The 26,300-nt window shown below is 38.4% G+C and overlaps 1 protein-coding gene across 2 annotated transcripts in view; it reads right to left on the reverse strand.

Annotated features, from left to right (window-relative positions):
• pak5 (p21 protein (Cdc42/Rac)-activated kinase 5) overlaps positions 1-8,904 on the reverse strand; it is a 78,710-nt gene extending 69,806 nt beyond the window's left edge. For both annotated transcript variants that reach the window (XM_041806024.1, XM_041806023.1), the window contains exon 1: positions 8,849-8,904. In XM_041806024.1, coding sequence (XP_041661958.1) covers positions 8,849-8,903 — 55 coding nt within the window. In that variant the 5' untranslated portion in view covers position 8,904. The remainder of the gene's footprint in view (positions 1-8,848) is intronic.
• Positions 8,905-26,300: the final 17,396 nt, after the last annotated feature.

The raw sequence follows: 26,300 nt of genomic DNA on the forward strand, positions 1-26,300 counted from the left end.
GAGGAATGAAATCAGTGAAAGGTTTCAGTGCACTTCTCACTAGAGATGCACCGGTCCAGTTTTTTTTCAGTTCTGCTCCAATTCCATTACCTGTGTGCAAATTCTGAAATTAGGATATTTTTCATAACTATAATTAATATTCTTAGTGTTTTGGGTGGGATTATGTCTAAGGTTACACAAAGCTCTAGTAAACTTGAACTGTATATCTTATTCAAAGACAAAAAAAATATTTTAAAATACATTAAAATAATATTGTGTCAAATTAATATATCAAACTTTGTGCTGGCTTTACATAGAATATGTGAATATATTTAAAATAAAAGTGTCACTGATAAAGTATAAATATGTAAAAATAATAATCAATGGCAAAATGCTGAAAATGCTGGACAACAGCTTTGTATTGAAACTAATGCTAAAAATGGTAGGTATGGATGAAGGTCCTAAAATCAATAATTTATTTCTAAAACAAACAGCAACGTAAGCATTTAACAAATTACGGTATTGCTTTCTTTTGATTCATGGTGGGATCCACAAAAACACAGTACTTCAATTCACTAAGGTATTCTCTTAGCCAAAGAGTTAAAAAAAATGCAAAAATCTTATCCACACTGTGCTGACTGATGAAACTCCTATGCACTGCAGACATGCCAGCAACTCGCTCCACTTTTGGCTCATGTCCACTGAAATCTCCACAAATCGACCCAAGGTTTCTGACCTTGTTTCTATTTCCAGCATGCTCACGGAGAGGCCTCTGCATGATGCAACACTGACATACAGGCATTATACTGATTACAAATGACATTCACAAAATAAAGTCAATAATGACAATGCCAAGGATTACGCTGGAAAACCACTCCTGAGAGAGGAGCAGACTGACAGAAGGCAGGGCTCAAATGTTTTGTAAATATCAACTGTAAATTTGCCTTTTCCAGTCACAGCAGTGAAACACACAGTGACTAAACAGGGCTGGATCGCCGTCTTGCGCTGAATCATCAGCTGACACATGCAGCTGAAGCACTTGTTACCTTAGAGCAACGTACAAACAACACAAAATCACATCTCATAATACCACACTCAACATAGACCCAGATGTACAGTGTAAAGAGTTGTGATTATCAGACTTGGTGTAAGAGCTATCCATGTGTTTTTAAGTTTGGACTAAATGTCTGGTAAGTTGAGAGATTGTAAATCGAGCCTTTTACAAACAGAAACCACAGGGACAAATGATAAAGTAATTTAATGACCAATGAAATCATCTGCTTTAAACCTCACAAACCTTAGCATGATTTATAAAGGAAGCAGGTACTTCATAAGTACTCCATTTATCGTAAAACGGAAACAAATTTTCATCCGATGAGGACTTAAACATCCATCTGAGTCTATTTGGAGTTTACAATGAAGGTACACGTAACATTCTTGCATTGATACAGTAGATATTAAATATTTTCTTAATAAATATGAGTTACAATTTTCTAAAAAAAAAAAAGAGAAAGAGAGAGACAGGAGTCGAACTCCCTCTGGGTTTGTTGTTCTCAGTTCTGTGTCCACACCAAAAGGTCAGTGCTTCCTTCATCTAGTTTAGGCTATGTTTTCCTCTGAGGCTCATACAGGTTTCGTACATGTTTTTACACGTGAACCCCTTCCGCTCCAACCACTGGCCCTTGGCCACATAGGGGGAAAAGAGACAGTACCGCACCCAGTCAGGTTCACTGTACTGGACAACAGTCCAATTGGAAGAGTAACAACTGACTTTCAAAACATTAAAGACGATGTTCACTCTATAGCACTTTAAAGAAATGCAAACTGCCGCTCATACATCTCACCTGTAGCAGAGCTAATGTTTAGCTAAGATGCTAACACCAAACGTAGCACAAACAGAGGTGAAAATTAACACTTTTCTGAGTTAAAACTCGGGGTAGTCCTCAGTTAAACAGCCCATTTCATTCACGGGGTTTACAACCATTACATGTTAACCTGAGTGATTGATTTGGTGACATAATCAATACATCTGAGCCCACTGATTGAGATCATTAGTTATAATGTGCGCTTGGGAAAATTAGATCTTTAGTTTTTACTGTTTGCAGGATTAATAATGCCAAGGAAGTTACAGGTACAGACGGACCGACATGTACCAGTAAACACTCATTTTAATATCAATCTCCCAGCTAACTTTCAAAGTAAGACACCTGGGCATATGTGGAAACGTTCTTAAATTTAATTTCAGGATGCTAGCACAGGAGGCCTGGCATTTAGTCTCTTTTATGAATAAGCTCAAAATAAACTTAGATTATAATGAAACTTGTTTCCCCCTTTTTTTTCTCATTTTTGTTAAAGCAAAAAGTCATTTTGATTCCATAATCAGTTTGTACCGGATCATGTCAGAACGAACCGAATCGGATCGGATGGAATCGTTCTGTATTTTCATGAATGGTCAGTGAATCAAATCGTAGTTTGTGAATTGAGATTTGAATCAAATTGTCTTGAGAAGGAGAGAGTCAGCCCAATTAAACTGGTATTAAGTCTCTGCTGATTGATCTGCAATTGGCGGTCTTTATGTTGCATAAGGAGAGCACAATCTTTAACACAAGTTCCTATCCCTTTTCAGTTAAAAAATAATCTTGTTTTCAAAAACTAACTAAATGAATTCAGGTCAGTTAGCAGTCAAGTTTTCACAAAATGTGCAAGCAAAAGCTATCGTGTCTGCTTAGAAAAAAAAAATAATAAAAAATACATTTCCATTCTTTGGCAAAAAAAGCCTCTATTATGAATTTTGCTGTCACTTATAAGTTTATTTGAAAATCAAAGCTTATTTTTAAAAGCTCATTTTCAAAGTTAATATGTGATGTCTTAAAATGTGTGAATATTACAGTAACTGAGAATGACAGATTATACTGAACAATCTGGTGGGTTGAGCATTACAGGAGAGATATTTTTAAAATCTTTTCTCTTTTCATGATGAACAACTGTCATTTTGGACACCATTATTTCTGCTTTATGTATTAAAAGCCATAATGGAGCTGAAAACCCCCTCATACATTGTTTGAATGAGATTATTAAAGACAATGGTTTTTTTTTTTGCCAAACTCCAAAACTCAACTACAACAATACACCACAACTCAAAAGCACAGTATCCAAAGAGACTCAGGCATGTGTTCATACGGTACAAACATCCTTTTGCAGAGCTTTTTGCAGCAGCCCTCTCATAAAACAGGTTTGGACTGAGATGTACTTGAAGTGGAGAAACCTCTGGGAATCGGCTGCATGCAGAGGCCAATAAACTACTCACTGCACAATTCTTGCTGCCTGCAACATAAGCACCTCTAGAGCTGTAATTTATGGTCAAATTGTAAAGCACTTTGGGAAGTTTCAGACTAATGCCTGCAAGGTTATTCTGCCAAAGAGTAACAATGTCACTGTGATGAGAAGTCGCACCTTGTAATATATCACAGAGATTATAAAACTCCATTAATCTAGGTTTGTGAGAGACTGGAATGTGCTGTGACTTGGTGTATGTGCGTTTGCATGTGTTTGTGTTGTAAAGGTTCCCAGTGTCTGAAAAAATGCATATTGTTCATACAAATCTGTGAGAGGAATGTATTTTGAAGCTGCTGTCACATCTATTTACTGCTCTACTAGATGCATTATATAACCACATGTGCGCAAACGCACATCATGGCTTGAGTGTCGTGCACACAAGCAAACAACAGAAAGATGCTCAGCCATGCAGAGACACTCAAACAAAATTATACAACAGACAGATCCAACCAAGTGATTTGACTTGACAAAAGGCGTTCAATGAGTGCTGGTATACAGTATAACAGCACTGGTCATAAAACTGTGTACCACTCAACCTTGGCTGTGTTGAAACTCGGTTTCCTGTAAGCGACTGAAAACATACGTGTGCTTTTCCTGGTGAAGAAGACCAGAAGACCAAAGTGAATGTCTGCTAAAAGCTCTGACTTGAATCACACTGAAATTCTGTTGGGTAAACTGAAGACCAAGGTTCATGCCAGAAGACCATCAAATATGGAGGAGCTTGAGAGATTAGCCAAAAAGAATGGGCTGAGATTTCTCAGGAGACGTGCCGGAGACTTGTTGAAAACTAAAATGAACAGCTGCAGGCTGTTATCCAGCAACAGGAGACACAAGTGATTATTAGTATCCGGGAGGCTAATCATTTTGTCCTCATCTGTACTTAACCAATCGTTAGCTCTTTCAGGAGACAGTCTTTAGATTTCTTTAGTAATCTTTTGATATCTTATACCAGGCCTTTAGTATATCAACACCATTCCAAACTATCTCACATCTACAGAACTTTTATCAGCTGTTTCTCTTTATAGAAATGATTTCACTTCATTGTTAGCCTGCTTAGGCTTAAAAAAACCTCTCCTACTCAGGCTCTTTCCAGAAGGATGGCATGATGAAGGTAGTCTAAGACTTTTAAACAGTACTGTATGTATCTCAGTGATTCTCTCAGTAGAAATCCCTCAGGAAGCAGAAACCCAAGGGGGGGATGAGGAGCCACAGGGGCTGTCATGGAAGAGCAAGCCCCTGCACGGCACGTACCACAGACAAAAGTGGCTGATATCAGAAAACATACCAATGGCTGTCCTTAAAGCACTTTGTACTGTCTAAAATGATAGACAACATGAAACCATTGGACAGTGTCTGCCTTTTGAAATAGTTTCTTGAATAGTTACAGTGACCTCAATTCCTGCGTTTTACATCTGAACTAGCCTGCACTTTTCAATTGTTTGTTTTAACTTATTGTCTGTAATCTGTCTCTTGAATATGTATTTATTATTATGATCTGTGCTGCTGACCTTTTAGCCAGGTCACTCTTTTGAATGAGATCTCAACAGGTCTTTATTTACTAAATAAAATGAAGAAATAAGGCTGGGTTGAAGGACAGCACAGAGGTATTAATCATGGCAACTCAAGAACAGGCCCTAAGCACAAAATCCATAGAGGTCAGGGTCTACCACACCAGACAGGACCCCAGGTGCAGGGTGTGCAAAGATGCCCCTGAGACAGGGCAGCACATCACAGCACAGATGCTCACAGGCAAGGCATACATGGAATACCATAACCAGTAAAGCTGTACAATAAATAGAAAGTTAGATTTAATTGCAATATGTCCACTTTTCAAATCAAAGGTGCAATATATCTCAAAATACTTCTACCAAAATAACACATGCAAACATTCAAGTGTCAACTTTTTGCTCAAAAGTTTGCAAAAAAAATTCCAACATTCTTTATTTTTAAATGTTTTTTCTGAAACAAAATGAGAATAACAAAAATGATCATTCAATTCAATATGACAATTCTATTTACATTTACAAAATGAGTCAAAATAATCACAGTTAGATATGATATACAATTAGCCGACATGACACAAGATGAGGAACTTAGAAAACAATTTCATATCAAATTGCAATCACAATATTGAGAAAAAAAAAGAAGAAAAACACAATAAGATTACCTTCCCAAAACTTCAGCCTTAAAGGGAACATATTATGCAAAAATCACTTTTTCAGACACAAATATGTATCCCTGGCCTGTCCAAAATCCCCTAAAGTACCAGAAAAATCTATTCCCTCTGCCCTTCTCTCTCTCCACCTTTCAGAAAATGTGTGTTGAAACAAGCCATTCTCAGTTTTTACATCTAGTGACTTCACCAGGGGCCCCTAGCACCCGCCCCCAGGTTTGGCTGGCCCTCCTCCACTTGGAGAAAGTTCCGCCCTCCTCTACTGATCCTCTCAGCTACCAGCTCAGATACTGGATAGCTCAGTGGGTTACCCTGATGACTATGGTCTAGGAGATTGATGGTTCAAATCCCAGTCTAAACTTTGGGGAAAAAAAGGGTCTGTAATATCACAAGTGCTGCATCCATTTCCTGAGAGGGGTGTGGTCAGGGGTGGAGTAAGACAGCTAATTACCATTTAAAGCCACAGACACAGAAACAGCTTGTTCTGAGAAGGGCTGAAACAGAGGGGTCTTTAGACATGCAAAAACCCTATACTGGAGTGTTTTTTTTTCAGCAATAGACTTTGCAGGCATGTTTTAGGGACCTCTGAGAACAATATAAACTTGTCTTAAAAGGGTAAAATATGTCACCTTTAATAACCAGGAGTGGAAAAAGTGCACAACTCTTATACTCTAAGTCAAAGTACTGGTGTATAAATCTAGACAAGTAAAGGTAAAAAAGCATTTCATTTAAAGTTTACTTCGAGCACTGAGGAGCTACTGAGGAGATGTGCAGTAAAATATGAACTTTTCTCAATTTTCAAGAACAACAAGAGTGTAGATCTCCAACTATTTGTTCACTTCAACTCACACCTCTATAACAAAGTAAAATACACAGAAAAACTGATATTATAAAACACATATAGAGTTAAATCTAACACTTTAAAAGTTTCTCTTTGGTCCAGACTACATATATTCAACTACACTTTTGCAGTCTTTAATGTTTTATAATATGACAAAATTATGGCATCAACTTCTAGAAATCTGTGACAAAGTGTCTCCTCTGCCAAGTACAAAACAAAGAGTCAACCTCATCGTAATGCAATGCATACGCAACAAAAACAAAAATCACAGGAAGGAACTCTAACTGTGAATGATTTCACCCACGGTGCAAATGTATCTCAAATCAAAAACAACAACAATCCACCAGAAACAGGAGCAAAATAACCCCAGCATGGATCACTGTACAACAGAAAACATCCAAATACAAATAAACACATACAAAAAAACCCATCTAAACACTCTGCCCAAGGGCATGATGAGGAACTCTGCCAACAACCCCCCCCCCCCAGATTTGAAATCACAGTGGGCAGAGTTTGGATCAGTTGACTCCTCAGAGTTGAACTAAAACTGGTGGATAAACAACTGAAATAACTCAAACACTGAAGACTATTTCACTCAGAATGGAGTTAGAATTACACTTTGGGAGTTAAAATAAACTCCAACATTTTTAACCCTGAGATATCAACACCACATACTATATGCTAGTGTGTAGGCAACAGAGATGAAAAAGGTATAAGACTATTGCATTCAAATAAAAGTACAGTTACTCTGGTTAAAACTTACAAGTAGACCTAAAAGTGCTGATATCATAAAGTACTCAAAAAGTACAAGTATCTAAAAAACTACTAAATTACCATAATTTGAGTTAGTGTAATCAGTTGCTTTGCTTGCTGAGTGGCTGGCATAGTATAGAGAAACATCTGTGTCAAATGGGCTGGAGCTCCCTGAATAAAGATGAATGGTCAAGAATATCAGAGCTTAAGTCCTGTGGGGCTTCCAGATCCAAACTGACAAACTGGTGGTGTGTAATTAATCAGACATGGAGGTGGTCAATAAACAGCGGAAGAAGGCAGTGATGACAGATGTAGCACTCCCTATAGCGACATCAGTAGGAAGGAATACAAGAAGCTTGAGAAATACCAAGGGCTGAAAAAACAAACGGAGAGGATAGGGAGTGAAGACAACAATGACACCAGTGGTGATCAGACCGCTCTGGGCTGTAGGGCTGTAACCCTCAAACTGGGAAGAGTGGTACCAGTAGATTCCAGCAAAAACGTCTGATCTAAGATCCTGCACAACACCCTCATGCTCCTGGGCCTCTGGCTTGAAGGAGACTAAAGACCACCAAAAAGGGCCTGAGTTGATTTTTCTTAATACAGACATTAACAACTTTTGCACTGAATATTTAACTGTTAAAATGGAGCTTACAAGCCTTTTACACAGTTGTGCTTGTATGGTTACAGTGACATAAGCATCTTGAATCCTGATATTGGACATCCACATACTGCACACACAAAGATAACAGTTCATTGATACAAAAATACTTGAAGGAACTACAAGTCCCAGGGCAGAGATCCTGACTTCCCAGCCTGATTTGTCTCTAAACCATCTGTCACCATCTGAGCCTCCACAGGCATTTCCCCTTTTCTACAGCAGCACCTCAACATATGCAGATTTCTACAGGAAACAAGGAGTGTATGTATGTGTGTGTGTTGGTGTTTGTCAATACAGCGTGTCTATTTTTGGGTCCTGAGCGAATGTTAGCAGTCTGCTGCAGCATGATGTATTCCCATTAATTTTGTATCCCTCAGATTGTAATTTAGAGTCATAAACTGGTATTGAGATGCAGAGCTTAGACTCATGCACAAATATGCAGATTCATTTATACATAATTGAAAATGCAACATGAAAAGGACACAAGTTTCTTCCGATAAACAAGAGGAGGGAGGAGCAGTGCTCTGTGCTTCATTCGCCACCACAGGGAGGAGGAGGAGTTGTTCATTTAAGAAGAAGGTCAAATCTGTCAGAGGGAGAAACAAAGCCTTATGGTACATTTTTGTTCAAAGTATTATCCTTTTCCTGGTGTTCTTGAATGCTGCGGTAGATGTGTCAAAAAACGCAAAATATGCTCATCAATAATGTCTTGAATCACTGCTTTTGTCGTGCACCGCTTTGTTGTGCACTGTTCAATTCTGTCCCATTTGCATTCACTTGTTCTCTGCAGACCCCGCTCCTTTGAATGATTTAATTGGCTCAAAAAACTGTTTACACTCACATGCATTTCACCTTCTATTCCCAGAAGATGTATTTGTAGAGCAGTAAACAGCCTAAGCTAAAGAAGATGCTTTTTCATCATTCACTGTGCGTACAACATGCTTAGAAGTTTGTAGCATCCTTTACTGAAATCATGTTTCTAGACTGTGGATGAGGGAGCCACAGGATGTTAAATGATAGCTCTCATGATGGATATATTTCATCTCACTACTCTTATATTTAGACTTCCACCCACATGAAACACTCATTACATCACTGCTCTTACCTGGCCAGAAATTGACGCTTTCTTTCAGCCAATCAAATTGCTCTGGATAAGCCATGGTGAGGACAATCAGAGCCTCCTCAGACGTCAAATTTCACTCCAATTAAGTCCATTCTGCTCAATTTTCCTTCAACAGAACATCAAAAAGAATCCCCATGGTTTTGGGCAAATGATTTCCCCTGAGTATCGACACTTCATTGAAGTTATCAAACTGACAAACCAGGTCAGATCCAGGACCCTATGCAGCCCCCAGCGTGCTTCTTCTACTACTACTGCTCTCCTGCTGCTGCTCTGACTATCCCTGCCCGCATGCTCTGATAACTCCCAATGTGAGACGCACAGGGCACAAAAAAGTGCCTACGCCAGCAGCCTGGACCAAGGCACGGCCAGACAGCTTAAGCCCGGACCCATCCCATTTCACTTTCATTGTTTGCTAACTAACTTTGACCGGCTGCGTCCCAAACTGTGCAGCCCTCTGACCTTCACTGTCCTCCCACATGTCAGCCTGTCAACAGAAGCACAAAGACAACAAAAAAGTCTAAGTGTCCTCTATGGTTGCACAATCCACAGGAGAGTGTTTGTGTCCTGACTGCTCACACATGCTCACACACAAACAGTGTGACAAAGCATCTCCCATTGATGCCAGCCTGTGTGGATATCAACTTTGGTGTCAAGTGCAGCACCACCAGGCGCCCTATCACTGCCTCTTTCACAGGGAGGAGGACAGATAGTGTGACGGAGCAGATAAGACGGAAGAAAAGGGAAACAAACAGCTGGTGCAGTCAACCGCTGTTACAGAGCTTGGCCGTTTGCCGATGCTAAAGGGACATTCAGCGGTGGCAGCCAGGGACGGACCCGGTGCTAAGGGCAAACACACAAACCCACAAGCAAAATACACACACAGGCAGCGGCAGGCTGTCAGGATTACATGAGACTTAGAGAGAGGGGACAGAGAGAGCGAGAGGTGGGTTTCACCTCTGCAAGCTGCAGGCCAAATAAGAGTAGAGAAATTTAATAGAACATTTATCATTTCTACTTAAAGGGCTTACATTAACTTTCTCACAGCATTGTCTGCTAGTAATGTCACTGGTATTGGCAAGTTTTGACAAAAATTAAAACTTCTGACATTCATTCATGACCTTAAGTGTGTTTATTTGTTAGATTCACTCCTTTTGCCCTGTCTCTTGAATATGTATTTATTTCTATGATCTGTGCTGCTGACCTTTTAGCCAGGTCACTCTTGCACCAATTTTCCTGAAATAAAGTTGCAGACTGTTTATTTATGATTCCTAATTGGTGACACTCTTTGATGACAGAGACATTCACTAGAACAGTAACAATCTCTAAGAGAAACTGCCAGTCATTCTGTCATTGGTTGTTTGTGTCTATTTTTAAATCATATGTGTGGATTTTGACTTGTGACCACAAACAGGATAAAAGTTACAGGCCATATGCAGATACTTACGGCATCACTCACTGCAGTGGATGGCAGAAGTCTGGTGTTGACATTTTGTTACTCTCCAATCAATCATTATGTTTAAGGTAAATTTGGGCACCATTTAAGTAACAAATATTAACAGAATAAGGCCCAAAACTTACCAGCATCACATCACGTCCCCTCCAGACACTGCAGGGCCAGGGGCTTGATACCAAAAGCAAGATCCAGCTCCGGGCTCATCTCCCCACCTCACAAAGTAGGTGACAAAACAACAGGAGCTGTGGTATTTCACTGCAGGCCAAGGCCTTGTGTTTCTTTTTGTGGAGGAGAAGAAAAAACTATTGATCCTATTTCATTTAAATAGCTAAATGGCTGTCTTTCCCTCTCACATTAATTTTTTTTAGGGGTCAACCGATGATCGGTCTAGCTGATTATCTGTGCTGATGTTTGGGATTTTTCCAATTATCGGTAGCGTTTTATGCCACCAATCACTGATATGATGAATCACTTAAAAAGTCTGCTACTTTGGCTCCATGTGTTTTTTCCCTTCTGGCTCAGCTCTCATTAAGTCACATTCTCCCCTAATGTCCCGCCCACAACACCACCTGATTGGCTACAACTTCACATGAGTTCTAGCCAATCAACACTGCAGCCTGTGTCGTGTTTTGAAAACTGGCACCAACCTGAATAGCGGGCTCCTGTGTTGCTTCATGGGGAAAATACAGCAGTATCCAGTGAGGGTAAAAAAATGACATTCCTCCTCACTGACGTGCCTAAAACACCAGAATCCTGGACACAGTCTCTATGACAAAGTAACAGTAGGCAATGAAATGAAGAAGAATAGAGAAGTCAGGCAAGAAAACATAGCGGACAGTCAAAAAAACAAGCCAAAGCAGTGGAAAGTTTGGCTTCATTCCTCAAAACATTACACAAACAACGGGACACACAACATTTGTCAAACAGTGATTTTATGCAAGGCATAAATCTTTTTTTGCTTCTAATTTTCTACAAGATTTCACTTTTATATGTCCAGAGATCTAGGATCCAGAAACTAGTTTTATATTTATTTCAAGGTTCTATCCTTTAAATGAAATGAGCAGTAGAACTGTATTCTAATTCAAAACTGTTATTATAGCCATAATTGAAGTGCGTTCGTCATAGACTCCCACTGATGGTGGCATACATCTTGTTCAGTGTTCAGAGAGAAAGAGATTCAATAAAATTTGAGTTGTTAACAGTGAAAACCTATATATTCTACTTTTTTCCAAAAAGAAAATTCACAGGAAGGAATCAATAAGGTAATCAATAAAGAATTAAACTGACAAGTAGACTCAAGAATGGCATAAAATCCTATCAATTACCATCCCTACTAAAGATAGTGGATAGACAGTTAAATGGATGGATATATTGCTCTGCTTGTTTTTAATACATTTCTGCACTTTCTATATGAAGTCTGCTTTGAAGTTGTTTTTTTTCATGGGTTTGTATTTTGTATAAACCTTTGAGTTTGTCTCTGGTCATTAATCACTGTCTATTCAACAACCAGAGAACAACAAAAGGAGCTTTGACCAAGACTGTTGCTTATATGCTGTTTGCAAAACCGAACTAATGCTCTTCGTACAGCATCACCTGACTTTTTCTTCGCTCTTGTCATATGTCAGTGACAACATCTAATTATTGATGTAATTAAATCACATAACATTTTTTAAAACCGGCCAACTTAGTGGGCCTATCCTGAATTTTTAAAGGAATATTCAGACTAATGGAAAAGCAGACAATAATTGTGTTACCACAAAATAATGGGCAAATTATTAATTTTGTTGTTAGAACAGATATTTTTAAGCACCATCAAAAGCAAACCTGCGTTTTTATCTCTTCTGAATGAAATTTGACTACAGATGAGCAGACATCCAGTCCCATCGCTTCAGAGAATTCGGCAGCTCGTAAATCATTTATCAGGCCATTTTATATTAAATATTTAGTGTCAAACTACAAAAAAGAACAACATGATGAACTATCATATCCACAGTTTCCATTATTTGACACCTCTTGTCAGGTAGGTACTGCTTTGAAGGTAATGTAATTTTTAATGAAGCAGGGCTTTCATCAATATCAGTGTTTGCGGTACTGAAATTTTTAATAAATTTAGATTGAATGTGGTTTCATTTGATCAAAAACAACCACAAAGTGTATCTAAATAGTTCCACTGCAGAACAAGAAACTCATTAAACAATGTCATTACTTAAATGGTACATGCATGCAACTGCTGCTATATTTGACAACAATCAATATGGACCATTTTACCAAACTTGTCCCCTACACTTCTAAAATGCACAGTTTTAATCATAAACCAGTGGTTTCAGTCAGTTAAACAGAAAAAAAATATGACATGTGGAGACACTGTTCAGCTCCATTCAGCTCCTCTTACTTCTTGTTTTAACTGAGGACTCTATTCAATAAAACTGCACTCCTAAAGTTGGACCTACTGAATAGAGAAGCAGTGTTGGTCATTTGTGGGTGAATAAGACAAGTAATTCATAAACTACCTTCTTCATTCACCTACTTGCAAAGCATTCTAGGGTTATGCATCACGGGTTACACATTTATGGAGGAGCTTGGGCAAGGGAATGCACAGCCAAGAACAATCAAGGCCAATCACGAGTAAGCATTAAAAAACAATGATATAAAGCTATAGAACTGCATCCTGCAGTAGCAGTTTCACTTCCTTATGTAGCAGTCCCTGGTGTAACATCCATCGTTTCCATGGCAACAGCAATGATTGAATCAAAACTTGGATGTCAACCAACAAACTCAAAAGTGAACACCAACAACATGGAGCTCATGGTTGTGGTGCGCAAGGCATTGCTCAGGAAGGTTGATGTGGACAGTGGCTACATCCTCTAAGGCTTGTATCCTGGGCATCATCCTGGACTCCACCCTGTGTTCCGGTCCCACATCAAATCTGTGATCAAATCTCCCTTTTTTTCACCTCAAAAATGCCTCCAGATCCTGCAGAACCTGTCTCTCTCACTCTGTGGCTGAAACCCTCATTCATGGATGTTCTTTCTAGGGTACCAAGTAAATCTCTGGACAGGCTCCAGTACATCCAAAACTCTGCTGTCAGGGTTCTCACCAGCACTAGGCCCTGGCAACATTGAGAGTATGTTAATACTCAATTATAACAGTTTTAATTCATATGAACCTGTCAGTGAAAAAAAATCTACAACTGTACAGCTAAGTCTGATAAAATATTAAAGAAAAATCTGAAGCCCAGAGTTTCTTTTATAATGATTTTTCTAAACTGACAGATTAAAGACCCAAAAACATTGAAGTTTTAGTCTTGTAAGACAACATTTTGTCTGGTAGATTATTAAATACTCAATTTTTTTCCACGTCAATCATTCACGTGTTAAATCAATCACTAACTGCATGCTTTAAATGTTGTAAAATCCCCATGCATATGTGAAACTCTCTGTCCTATGATGTTTGCATAAGCCCAGTAGGCCACAGAGCTGCTTTCACATTATGGGAAGGCAGAATGTGTTTGATGGTTAGAACACTTGAGCAGCAGACACACCCCTCCACCAGCACGACTGGATATAAATACACACGCCACCTTCAAGGGTCTTATCCAGGCCGTCTGTCTCTCTCTGCCAAATACAAACACACATGCAGAGGGGTAATGTAAGCACTCTGGAGGGACAGCTGCAGACTAAAAAGAGAAAGAGACAACTAGAATTATGGCAGTTGAGGATGATTTGGCTATGGTAAGTAGCCCCTTCTTTAAAAGCATTAATGTAGCACATTGCACATGGCTAATGGGCGGCTACATCATAACTGTCATATGATGAATGCTTGTTAAGGAGATAAATGATTATTCTTGCGAAGTGTTTAAGTGCAAAGTGCAGGCTGTTACTATTTGCTGCTGTAATGCATAGTAAATTCATTGCAAAAGAGGAATTTATTAAAAGGAGATATCGAGATCAAAAGCAGCCTTCAACATTGCTGATCTCTCACTATCGAGTGAAAGGATCTGCTAAAGTTGTTGCTATCTCCTTGTGTGCTAACATAAAGGATGAATCCAGCAGGGAGGGGAGGCTCTGAGGAGTACTGAGAGATCAGGTGAGTTATCTAAATGAGATCTCTGCAGACCTGAGGACAGAACAGTGTGTGTCACTGCATAAGGAAGAGAGTGTGTATCTGTGCAGGTGTGTGTTTGTCCTGCCTTTAAAGGTACATTAAAGATACCACCTAAAGTAAGTCTGTGCTAGCATCTTATACTTTAATTTACGTCATGTGGATCGAAGACAAAATCTCAGCGGCAGATCCACAGTGTTTTTAATATTTTTGATATGTAACAATAACACAAGAGATGTCATTTTAATGACTGGGGTTTACTACAGTACATTAGGAATATTTAACCAGAGTTATCCATCTATTTCCAACCTTTTACCTGGGTTTTGGTATAATGGCTGAATACCTAAGTTGAATTAGCCCACAAAATTATTTCAGGAATCTGTGTTCCAGTCACATCCTTCAGTCCTGAAGATATTTCCTGCTATTAAAAAATATTTTATACTTATGATTTTTTAAAAGATTATTTTAGGTATCCAGCATTTACTTGAAAGGATAGCCAAAACAAGACAAATATGGGGAGAGAGAGTGGGGGAAGACATGCACTAAACATGTGCTGAGACCAGGTTTGATTTCACGACCAGTGCATTGAGGACTACAGCCATGACTGCTCATAACAGGGGATAGAGAGCTTTCTGGGGCCAAGCCAAAACTGGGGGTCAACAGAGGTCAGTGATTCATGCCCATTGTAAAGTTAAGCTGGTTACTACTCTTATAAAAAAAACTTTTTTTTTTTTTTTTTTATGTAAAACCCTTTTTGTTAAGACAGAGTTATCTTTTTTAGGTAATATTAAGAATGCTGACAGGCACATTGAACTAAACCACTAAGAAAGTAATGTCAGACATCAGGATACTATTAAATAAAGTAGAAGAAACTGAGACAACATTAGTAGAAAAAAATTAGTAATTAAGAAATAACATAAATCAGCAAAAACTGGTGAAAATTGAATTAAAGTGGCTTAGGGGTACAACTGGGTGGATAAAAGTGGCAATAATAGCTTAAACGTGGCAAAAAGGGGCAATAATGGGTTAAAAGTGGCAAAAGAAATGGAGAAAATGGGTCAAGAGTGGCAAAAAATGGTGAATATTGGTTAAAAGTGGCAAAAAATGATTAAAAGTAACTTAAGATACCATCACAGGTGTTCCTTTTGTCCTTTCTACTCCCAGGAAGCAATTTCAACCCCAGATATAAAGGTAACTAAACTTTTCAACTGCCCTGAAAACTTCCTCACAAGCCTTCACACAAAATGGAAAATTTCAGGAAATTAGTAAAAAAAACCATTAGTCGAGTAAAGACACCTCCAGATTATGGTCTCTTTATGATCAAAATGGCGGTGATAAATTCATCAACATAGGTTATGGTTTGATGGCAGTCAAGTCAAGACAAGCCCACAATTGACCTACACAAGCCTACAAAGATCTCTGCTAAGATCAGTTGGGTTCTCACTCTAGGATATTTGGTTTGAGTTGCTGAAAATGTAAAAACTTGATGAATCTCTGTCAAGTTCAGAAGTGTTATTTTGATGGTTATTAAGCAGATTTACGTAAGATTATTAGCAAATATTGTAAAATATAACATCTTGCAAAGGTGTAAGTCACACTGAATTTAAAATGAGTGTGTGTTCCCATCTTATTGAGTCATGATGGCAAGAGGAAGAATGAGTCCTGATGCAAATGAGGCAAACTGGTAGTTAGGTTGTTGGGTTCTTTTGTTGCTGTTTTTGGTATTTTGTTCAACAAGGTCCAGAAGAAAGCAAATCAGCAACGACCATATCTCCATCTCGTGTTTTTAGGAACACTAGAAAGCACACGTCCCAGAAAGTGCTATTATAACTGAACACTGCATAAATGCATGAAAACAAGAATTATGAGCACTGAGGTTTCTGAGGATTTGAAAACTTTGAAACTGCTTGTGCAAATTGTCAACATTGTTTTTAGGCAGGCTACACTTGACTGAAGAGTTATGAATCTATAGACACCTATTTGTGAAGAATGTACAATTGTACATCTTACCTTAACGCCTGTTCTCATGCTTTCGTTTCTGGTTGTTTCACTCTAACCAAAAGTAGAATAATACAACTGAGTTCTTTTCTTCTTCCTGAATTAGACACAATCTACATTAAGTCATGTTCTTATTCTGCACAGCAAAACCTTTACACTGATAGAGACTGAGCGAAGAACCATCTCTCAGTCCTGCAACAAACACAGCAGAGCACGTGAAAAAAGACAGTGCCATATGGTGTTAGTTTCAGCGCTGCAGGGTGAACATCTGTATGCAGACTGAGTCCACTTCCAGACTGAATGGACAAATGTTTCTTTTATAAAAACAGAGCGCAGTCTTTTTGTCGTTCTGCCGTTTCAATGGGGAGCAGTCAGACATTAAGAGAGTGGCTGGCGTTCCTGCAGGGCACTGTGTGACTATTTGTTTATGTAAGCATCTGAAGGTATATATTTGTAAGTGTGTGTGGATTCTTTGTGATGGTCAGCCATCGATGCACAGTGAGTCATTTGTTGTGAAAACAGTTTAGGACACTGTACAGCAAGTGAGGGTGGATTAGATGGGATTATAGACTGCGTGATTACACAGAACAATATGTCATCTGATGAAACAATGCAACTTTATTCTATTTTAAGCGAGAGCTCAGGGTAGTGGGGTTTTCCCCAGATATTAATGGTAGCAGTAGCAGAAAGTTCCCAGTTCATTACATCCTCCAAAGTCAGTCTGAAGACCACTGAGTCACCACACAGCTATAGATTTTAAAACTTAAAATTAAGACATGCAATACAGCACACCTTATAATAAATGGACTTCACTGTGATATTAATGTAACTTTTTCATTTCCATAATGAATATAACTTAAGATGTTATGAGACCTTGTAATACAATCAAAAATCAATTAAAATATGGAAATACTGAATCAATTTGAAAGATTGATCTTGAGGCAGTAGAGGGCACTGTTTTGGTGTCCCTCATTTGACATCTGAGCAGAAGAACTGATCAGTTTTCTCTTTAATGAAGAGCAAACATGTGTTGCCATAGCAACTATACAAACTCAAAACCATCAAGTGTTACTTAAATCTATGAAGAAAAATAAAGGGAGGGGATATTTTTCATTCCTAATGGCAAATAATAGAAATACATTAATATTTAAACATAAATTAACCTTAATCCCATGTTTTTTAAACTTGGAAATCATAAATACAGGTGATAAAATAGTTTAATCAACTCTTATGTTATAAATATGTACAGAATTGTGAGCTGAGTGTATTATAACATGTCTTCATATAAGCAATGCTTTAGCAGAAAAAATACCTTTGCTTGAATGTGTAGTAGGGTTAAATAGTATATAGAAATAAAGTTTTTGATAAAATGCTAAATTAATAACTTGTACACGCACCAAATTAAAGTTACCAAACTTAATATTCAATATTTCAATATTTTCAATACCACGTTTCAAAACAAAACAAAAACTAATAATCAGTAGGGGTGTAACAGTACAGAAAATTTCAGTTCGGTACGTAACTCTGTTTTAAAGTTACAGTTCAGTACAGTAAATAAAGCGAGTAAATAACAGAATATATTATTTTTCAAATTGTACCAAATTGTATTAAAATACATAGGCTGAAATAAATTACATTTACATCATTAATAATGCTGCAACCTCCTTCCAAAAAGGTCTTCAATTAATAAAAATATTAACAAAGAAATACATTTTTGAATTACCAGGTTATCTTAATTAATATATTGACATATTAATACCCATTCTTTAAACACTACAATTTCCCAGCCAACTTGAACACATCATCATACAACCGTAAGTTAGCTTGAGTATGCTAATTAACATCCATCCTGCCGATTTCAACACAGACTTTGGCACTGAATTACTTTTTTAACCAATGGGACCTACTACAAAGTTTGGGAGAAATTTTCACAGCCCATCTTGGCGGATAAAGAGGTTAGAGCCGTGTGAAATCTGAGGATAACTTTACCTGTGACTCAGCTGCAGACATGATGGAGTCCCCTCCCCTCTCCTCTGAGGCTGACAGTTGAAGGTACACGATTAGAATTAATTTGATTCACAGAACCAGAGCACCATTGTTAGATTAAAAAGATCTTAAATCATGGGAAATTCATAACCGGCTGGTGAGACTTTTTGTTGTTCCCGCTCGTTACAGTGACATCCTTGTTTGAGTGGGGCCTTTTCAAATGCTTTGGTCCGCTGGACGACGTGCTGTCAGCGACACAGCTGCTGAATAATGTCAGTGCTACGGTTGTTGTCCTTGTCCAACGTTGTATTTTACTGGGAAACAAAGTGTTCCTAAACAGAACACTTTTATCTGGGAATACTCAGGCTGTTGTTGTCGTTTGCTTTGGTTGTGTGGTTGTCAGGACAGTGTGACAGTGAGTTTTTCTCGGGTTTTCTGTCTGTGTATGAGCTTTGTCAAACATGTATCCACTAGGTACACATCTGTACCGTACCGAGATGCCCGTACCGAACGGATACAGTATGAATACATGTACCTTTACACCCCTAATGATCAGCATACCACCATAAAAAAATGTAAGTAGAAACACGACAGATCATGACTGTTTTATCCCACAGCTGCCACAAGTGAAGAAGAGTGAGCAGCAGTAGTTGAACATTCAGATTCTCAGGCCAAGAAATACTGCAATTTTCTGAATACAAAACATTTCAGTATCCTAGAAAGATGCAAAAGTTGTGTTCATGTCTTCTAAAAACAAGAAATCAGAGGAAATAAGATTTGTGCAATTTAGACTGGGTACACGAGTCTCCTTGTCACTTTTGCCCATAAAAATAAAAAAAGAAAATAATGGGTACCTTTTTTGGTGCCTTTGGTTTTGTAACAGATATTAATATTTTTGGCCCTTACTAGTATCATATTGGAGTTTAAAATCCTGGTAATTTGTCAACAAGTTTAAAAATCCTTAATTTCAAACCAAATTCTAAACGGTTTTTATCTATGAATCTTTGGCTTTGCAAACGTAAAATCCTCTCTTACTGGGTTCACATAGGATATCCACTGCAGCAATACTTCTACGGTGGGAAATTACCAGAAGGATCAGATATCCCATCAGTGAAACACCTTAAAACAGTATGTTTAACCATCTACTGTTGTAAATCTACACCAGTTTAGTATCACTTTCTTTGACTCAGAAAATCCCTAATTAATCTGACTGGAATACTGCAACTTAATTTGTGGTTTTGGAAAAGAAGCATTTGCCAGTTTTGTAGTGAATAAACTCCCTAAATGAGAACAAACACCTTCTGTGTGTACCACTCCCCAACAGCAGGGATGTTTTATACTGTTTTGTCCAACGTGCAAATTCATCTCCATGCAAAATAACCATTTTAAGACACGTTACAGTATCTTAAGTTGTTAAAAACTTGTAGTGATTATATATATATCTATAGATATATCTATATATATATCTATAGATATATATATATATATATATATATATATATATATATATATGTGTGTGTGTGTGTGTGGGGGGGGGGTGTGTGTGTGGGGGTGTATGGCTGTTCAGATTCAAATGGCTTACCTAGACTTGCCTCTAGGCACAAGAGTGTGCCCTAACACACCATTTGGGAACCCCTGTCCTACAATATCATCAAGAATTAAATCCACAACATGATAATCGTGTTTAAAAAAACATGCTTCATGTTAAATATGCATTTGAGTAAAAAAAAAAAAAAAAAATGTAGTGCCTAAATGGAGAGGATACCTTAACTGTTACTCCTGGTTTCTAAATGAGTCATTAACCCTCTGTGACCTGAAAAGGAACCAAGAGCCCTCATTTCCCAATCTCAAAATCAAATCTACTTCCTGCTGCTGGTTCTGTGGACTAAAAGCACTCTGTTCTTTGAAAGCCTCCTCTCTTCCACTCCATTATCTACACAAGCATGTTAAACCCTCGTCTTAATCGTTTATTATTGATAGCTCTGCAGGAAGCCTTCCCTCCTGGTGTGATGGGGGAATGCTTAAGGCTGAGATGTAAAAGAAGTAGGTAAAAGATGGAAGCAGCAACTGCACAGCATGTTTGCCTTTGACTGTGCGTGAGCACACTTCATGAAGAGATGTTTTGTTGTGAATGAATGTTTTCCTGGTAAAAAAAATCTTGGAAAACAGTGTGCCATTCAGTGGAGGATCCGGTATGCTTGGCGTATGTCAGTAGTGATTTTCATCGGTGACTAATGTCACTGTTGATTGAATTCAAATTTGTATTCAGACCATGTCATTTAGTTAAGACAACACTCAGAACACAGTGAAAGCTGAGTACACTTTAACAGGACAAAATCCAAATCACAGCATCTGTGGGTACAAGATTAAATTGTTAAGCTTATTATGGCTCACATTAGCAAAGCTCACACTAGGCCTGTACTCAAAATATTGATATTTTTTAACTGTAATGAACCTCCCACCACTAGAAGCCGCTGTATCTTCAGTAAATGGCCGCTGCTTTCCTGTCATGAGAAGCTTAGCTGTTAGCGTGTAGAAGGAACAGCACAGTATGACAGGTTTTTTTTTAAGTCATAAATGGAAATAAAGTGGTATGTAGGCTGTTGAGGGTTGAACTCACGTATAATTAGTCAACCGAAGAGAAAAGAGGCCACATATCAAAGCATGATATTAATCTGCAAAGAGGAACAAAGGCTGGCGGAGCTAGCTGCTAATGTTAGCTACGCTGTATGGAGTATATCAGGCTCACATCCCATCCACTAACACAATGATCCTGTGATGAATTTGACTGTTTTCAAAGTATTTTCTTCTCTTTAGACTAGCCGGCTGATTGCAATTTAAATGGGCGTTTGGCCAAATGGGGAAATAGAAGCCTGGAAACCTCCTTAGTATTTATACAGGATATGGCCACAAATGTTGTGATTGGAGTTTTAAAATACATATCCCTTTACCAAAAAAAACAATAAGTGGCAGCAGATGCCAAAATGTATATTGAAGTGCATGCTTCAGATCAAAACAAGCTACTGGTAAATAGGTGAGAAGGAGTATAGGCTGCAAGCAAGACTGAATGCAAAATACTAGATTAATTTGTTTTCTTCAAACACCAGACAGTCAGGAGTTGGATATGAGTCATGCAATATGAAAGCTATGCAAACAAGGTAAAAAAAAAACTGCAGCAACACCAGTTTCATCCACACATGACAAGACACCAGGTAAATAAGCAGTTAGCATCAACCGCTAGGTCTGCTACACTGCACCAGTTTGTGCTGCCACATCCAGCACTGAAGATGCTGTAAAGTCAAAATTTCCCTAAAACTCTTAACAGGATCAGATAAACGAGAGCACAAAATCAGGTAGTAAATAACCTTTACGTTAAAGTAATATCATCGCAGCAAATTTCAAAGTGTGAGGAGGGCCTCCTCTTGGGGGAGGCAAGAGAACATCAGGGCAAGGCAAAGTCTGAGATAAATAAAACAGAAAAAAATGATCAGCTCAGCTAACTTCTGCAATGTGTGGGGTGAAACTGACAGATGTTTTTAAGTAACTTCAGAGAGAGAAGAGAGGTTCGGGAGTCCAGATAATGCACTATGGCCAGGGTGTAATTTACAAAGAGGTACAAGCTAATTCAGCAATGCGACGACGTGAGCTCTGGCCTAATTTTGACACTAAGCACCCACCCTTGGTTACCAATCCACAGGGGTTTTTGAATGGAAGCTAAAAAAAAAAAAAAAAAAACATGGTCATGGGCATTTAGCAATGAAAATACCTGAGCAAGTGCAAGTTCTCTTTATTGACAATGACCAAAAGTCAGAACAGGTGAAGGTCAAGGCTGCAGACCGAGGATGATTTGCAATCATTTCTGTAGTCATTGTCATACATCAACCCCATGAGCATCAAAGGCTAGCATACCTTTTGTTCTTTCTGAAGAAACTTCCTCTCCTGCACTTTTAAAAACCCCTTGTCTATTGCTTTGTTTGTGTTTGATACTGTGTCATATTGGAGCAGATTCCTAAGTAAAAAACTATTTCACAGAGGATTTGCTGCTGTAAATGTGGCTTAACCTGTAATTTCACAAGAGTTGGCCAACTGATAAAATATTCCTTCACTTGGAAGTAAGAACACTATTTCTATTGGGAAATCAAAAGAGTAGCATGCTCAGAAATTGCGTATCACAAGGTTTCTATTAAGCCTGGCCAACACAATAAGAGTTATACATTTTTAACAGATGTTTAATATGCTAAAGTCCCCACACGGGATGTCAACTAGTGGCAGATTTAAGTTAAATCTCATGTCTCGTGGAAAAAAACGATATGATCAAATGGCACACCATTCACAGACAGATTCCATTCACATACAAACAGAATTATGACTGCCTTTTAGTTAATAGTGAACAAATCTGGTGTACAGTGGGTCAGAAATCTACTTTGAACAGCAAAAGCTGTGAAGCAAGTCTGAGAAGGCATGAACATTGGATGTAAATGTAAAGGGAAAGCTAGTCTATCACTTTTATCACGTGAAAATCCACAAGTTGTGTGTTCAGGTGTCCTCAGGACAATCATGTTGTTATGCACAGTAATTCTCAACCAGGAACTTTCGGTTTAGTGGAGGGATTTGACAAATGGAGGATCAATAGCAAGACATCTCTTCATTCATCTCCCAGTTGACAGATTTCCCATCTACAGTAACTGATCCCTGTGAAACACCAGTACAGCTTCTATACATGACGCCAGTATACTCTGGTCACAGCTTTGTAAAAGCTAGGGCAAGGCCCGCTGTTTATGAGCTGTATGACATGGTGGTGACAGTGTATCAATCCCTCCCACTTCAGCCAAGGACGCCAAGAAAAACATCAGCTTTGACAGATGACGCGGGCTGGGATTTTCACCATAACAGCAGAGGCCTGGCCAGTTTACGCCACTGCTCTGTGCCACTTTTAGTAGTACGACTACTAATCCTCAGAAAGCCACACACATGCAGCTGAGAAGCCCCCGTGTAACCTGGTTTAAAAGGTTATGTGACCATGTAATTGTGAATTTAAAAGAAGAGATGTAAAACTCGAGGAAACCAGGAAATACAAATAAAAAATTTAAATGGTTCTGATGTTTTTTGATTTTGCAACACTGAGCAGCTGCAACTTATTACACAGTTAATTTACAATTAAATCAACCATTTAATGTGTAATGGTTGGATAAAACAGTTTAAAAACAAGCTTCAATCAATTGCAGCCCTGTTCTGAATCAATCAAACACATCTCAGCAGGACAGATTGCTGTTCAGCCTTAAATGTCATGGATTAAAGGGTTTCCTGTTCCTGTAATAGTGGCTGATTGCATTGCTGGTTAATTTTATTGCAAAAACAACAAACACATAAAAAAGGCACAATAAAAGGGGGTTATCTTGGCTACACAGCCCTGTATGACTCACAGCTCCACCATTAGCCCACACAAGGGACAGGATAGATAAGTCCAACCTACAAAAAGAGTAGCGATCCTTATAAAACATTGATCAGAGCACTACTACAGTCTGTGGACCAATCACTGGCCTTCTCCACCCTCCACTATCCGTCCTCTCTGTTCGATGCTTACATCCTACACTTCCACCCCACTTGTCTTTAGCATGGATGGCGGGTGGAGGTTTATACCTGTTGACCTACATTACACTGTCCCAGGCTGAGCAGAGGGAGTTACATCAAACCCACAGAGAGCACCAGAACGTATAGGAGATGTATAAGCCATGCTCTGAGAGGACTATCAAATGAACTTTTGACAGCAGACAATCATGCTTTTTTTCTTATATTAATGATGCAACTAATTTTAAATTCTTTTAAATAAGCTGTGTGTTGTTGATTGTCAAAATAAAAAGGAAACTTCATTGAGCAATGGCCTCCCTTTGGACATTTATGCACTCTAGTACTTTCCTTTGTGTTGTTTTTTGCAGAGCCCCTCGTGCTTTTAAACATAAAGCAGTACACACTGAAGCTTACATGCAAGATGCTTGTTGCCATGGAAATCTGTGCCAAAACACTGATAGGACTTTACCAAGGCATGTGGAGCTGTGTGCTGTTGTTCTGTCATATTATGAACAGAGTATTGTGTATTTGAAAAGACTTTGACATGGGTTGAAAGAGACTTTTATAGTAAGTGATGATGAAATATGAGTTTCATTTCAGTGTTGTAGACTATTTTCACCTAATTTTGTTAATGAGTTTATTTTATTAATGTTAGGGTTTGACACCTTCTTGAAGAGGAAGATGTTGAGCTTTTATTCTAGTGCATATCTGCAGCACTTCTGGTTTTTACTTGATGCTTTTCCCCTTTTTTAAACAAGAAAGGCGTGCACAGATAACAATCTTTTTTGAATTTCTCCACAATAAAGGATGCTGTTGCTGTTTCAGGAAAAACTGATTCAAAGACATTTTGTGGGAGTATTTCAATACCTTTACACACCTGAAATACAGAACACAACACAAACTCACCCATTCAATATCTATACCAATTATCCTGTTTAGGGCCTGGTGCTAATCCAGCTGTCACACACACAAATTAAGTTTCAGCATGGATAAATTAACAGATTTCAATCCCTTAAACACACTTTCGGTGTAAGGAATGAATAAAGAAAAAGACTTCAGCTGAAGTAGGTCAGGTGGTCAAGCCTAAAACTCCACTAGCTTCTGTGTTCATACGTTCATACTTACAGATGAAATAGGTAGATTTTTAAAGTCAAATATCAGTTGTAAATATCATCCTAAATGTTAATATCTGCCTATACCAATATAATGCAGATCATTTTGTGTACCCCATTCTACAGTACACTGCTAACCATTTCATGGCCAGCCAGCAGTGCACAATATGGTAACTGTCTTGTGAAGCGCTCCATGTTTCCAGTGTTATTTTATAGTTTGCCTTCCTTGTGTGTAATCTCTGGTTTTCTTCCTGCTCTTTTGTTTTTCCCTCCACCCTGATTGCCTTCACCTGTGTCTCATTTGCCACACCTGTCTCCCTGTGTCTGATCATCCTCGGTCTATTTAGTTTCTGTGTTTTCTCTGTGTCCTTGTCAGTTCGTCGGTGAATCCCCTGCCTGTTCAAACCTCTACAGTCGTTGTCTCCAGTTTTCCCTCGTGCTTTTTGGGTAAGCTTAGGTTTTGTATGTTTTAGCCATTTTGTGCATTTTGATTTTTCTAAGGACTTTTTGTTGTATTTATGTCATTTTTGTTTATTAAAGACGTTGGGTCCTCTGTGTTTGGGTCTTCCATTTGAGTTTTTTGCCACATTATCACAAACATAGCAAAAATGAATAAGGGCAAATATGAATGGTGCTGCAGGTGTAAGAAGCTACAAAGTACTGCAACTCTTGGCTATCCAGGGAAATCCACTTGACTTGATTGACGAGATAAGATGTTAATAAACACAATGCAATACTTGTTTCCTATGACTCTCCTCAAATTGTACGCCAAAGTAGGTTGAATTTTAAAAAAGTTATGGGACTATAAAGACAAAAAAACACCTGGAAGGAAATTCAAAGTTTGATGTATTACACACAATAAATAAAAATGACTAAGATGTTTCTTTTTAACATAAACTTATTATCCTATCTCTTGTGGAAAAAAAAGTGGACAAAAAAATAATCATTCTGTGACAAAAATTCTTCAAAACAGTCACATATTTAAAAAAATAAAAATAAATACATTCTTGTGCTTCTTTGTGTTAGCTTTATTTGAGCCATTATTTAGAGCAGCTCCTGTCTGCAGTGACACAGAGGGCTAAAACACAGGCTGTCTTGTCTCCCTTTCTCTCCTTCATGAACTATTCAGGCTGTCACCTGCTCGAGAAGTCAAGTTAGACATATGCACTTTGGCAAAGCATGACGTGACAGCAGAACAGCCTGCTATTGGTTGTGA

This window comes from Cheilinus undulatus, linkage group 14 (genome assembly GCF_018320785.1).
Source record: "Cheilinus undulatus linkage group 14, ASM1832078v1, whole genome shotgun sequence".
Classification (NCBI taxonomy): Eukaryota; Metazoa; Chordata; class Actinopteri; order Labriformes; family Labridae; genus Cheilinus; species Cheilinus undulatus.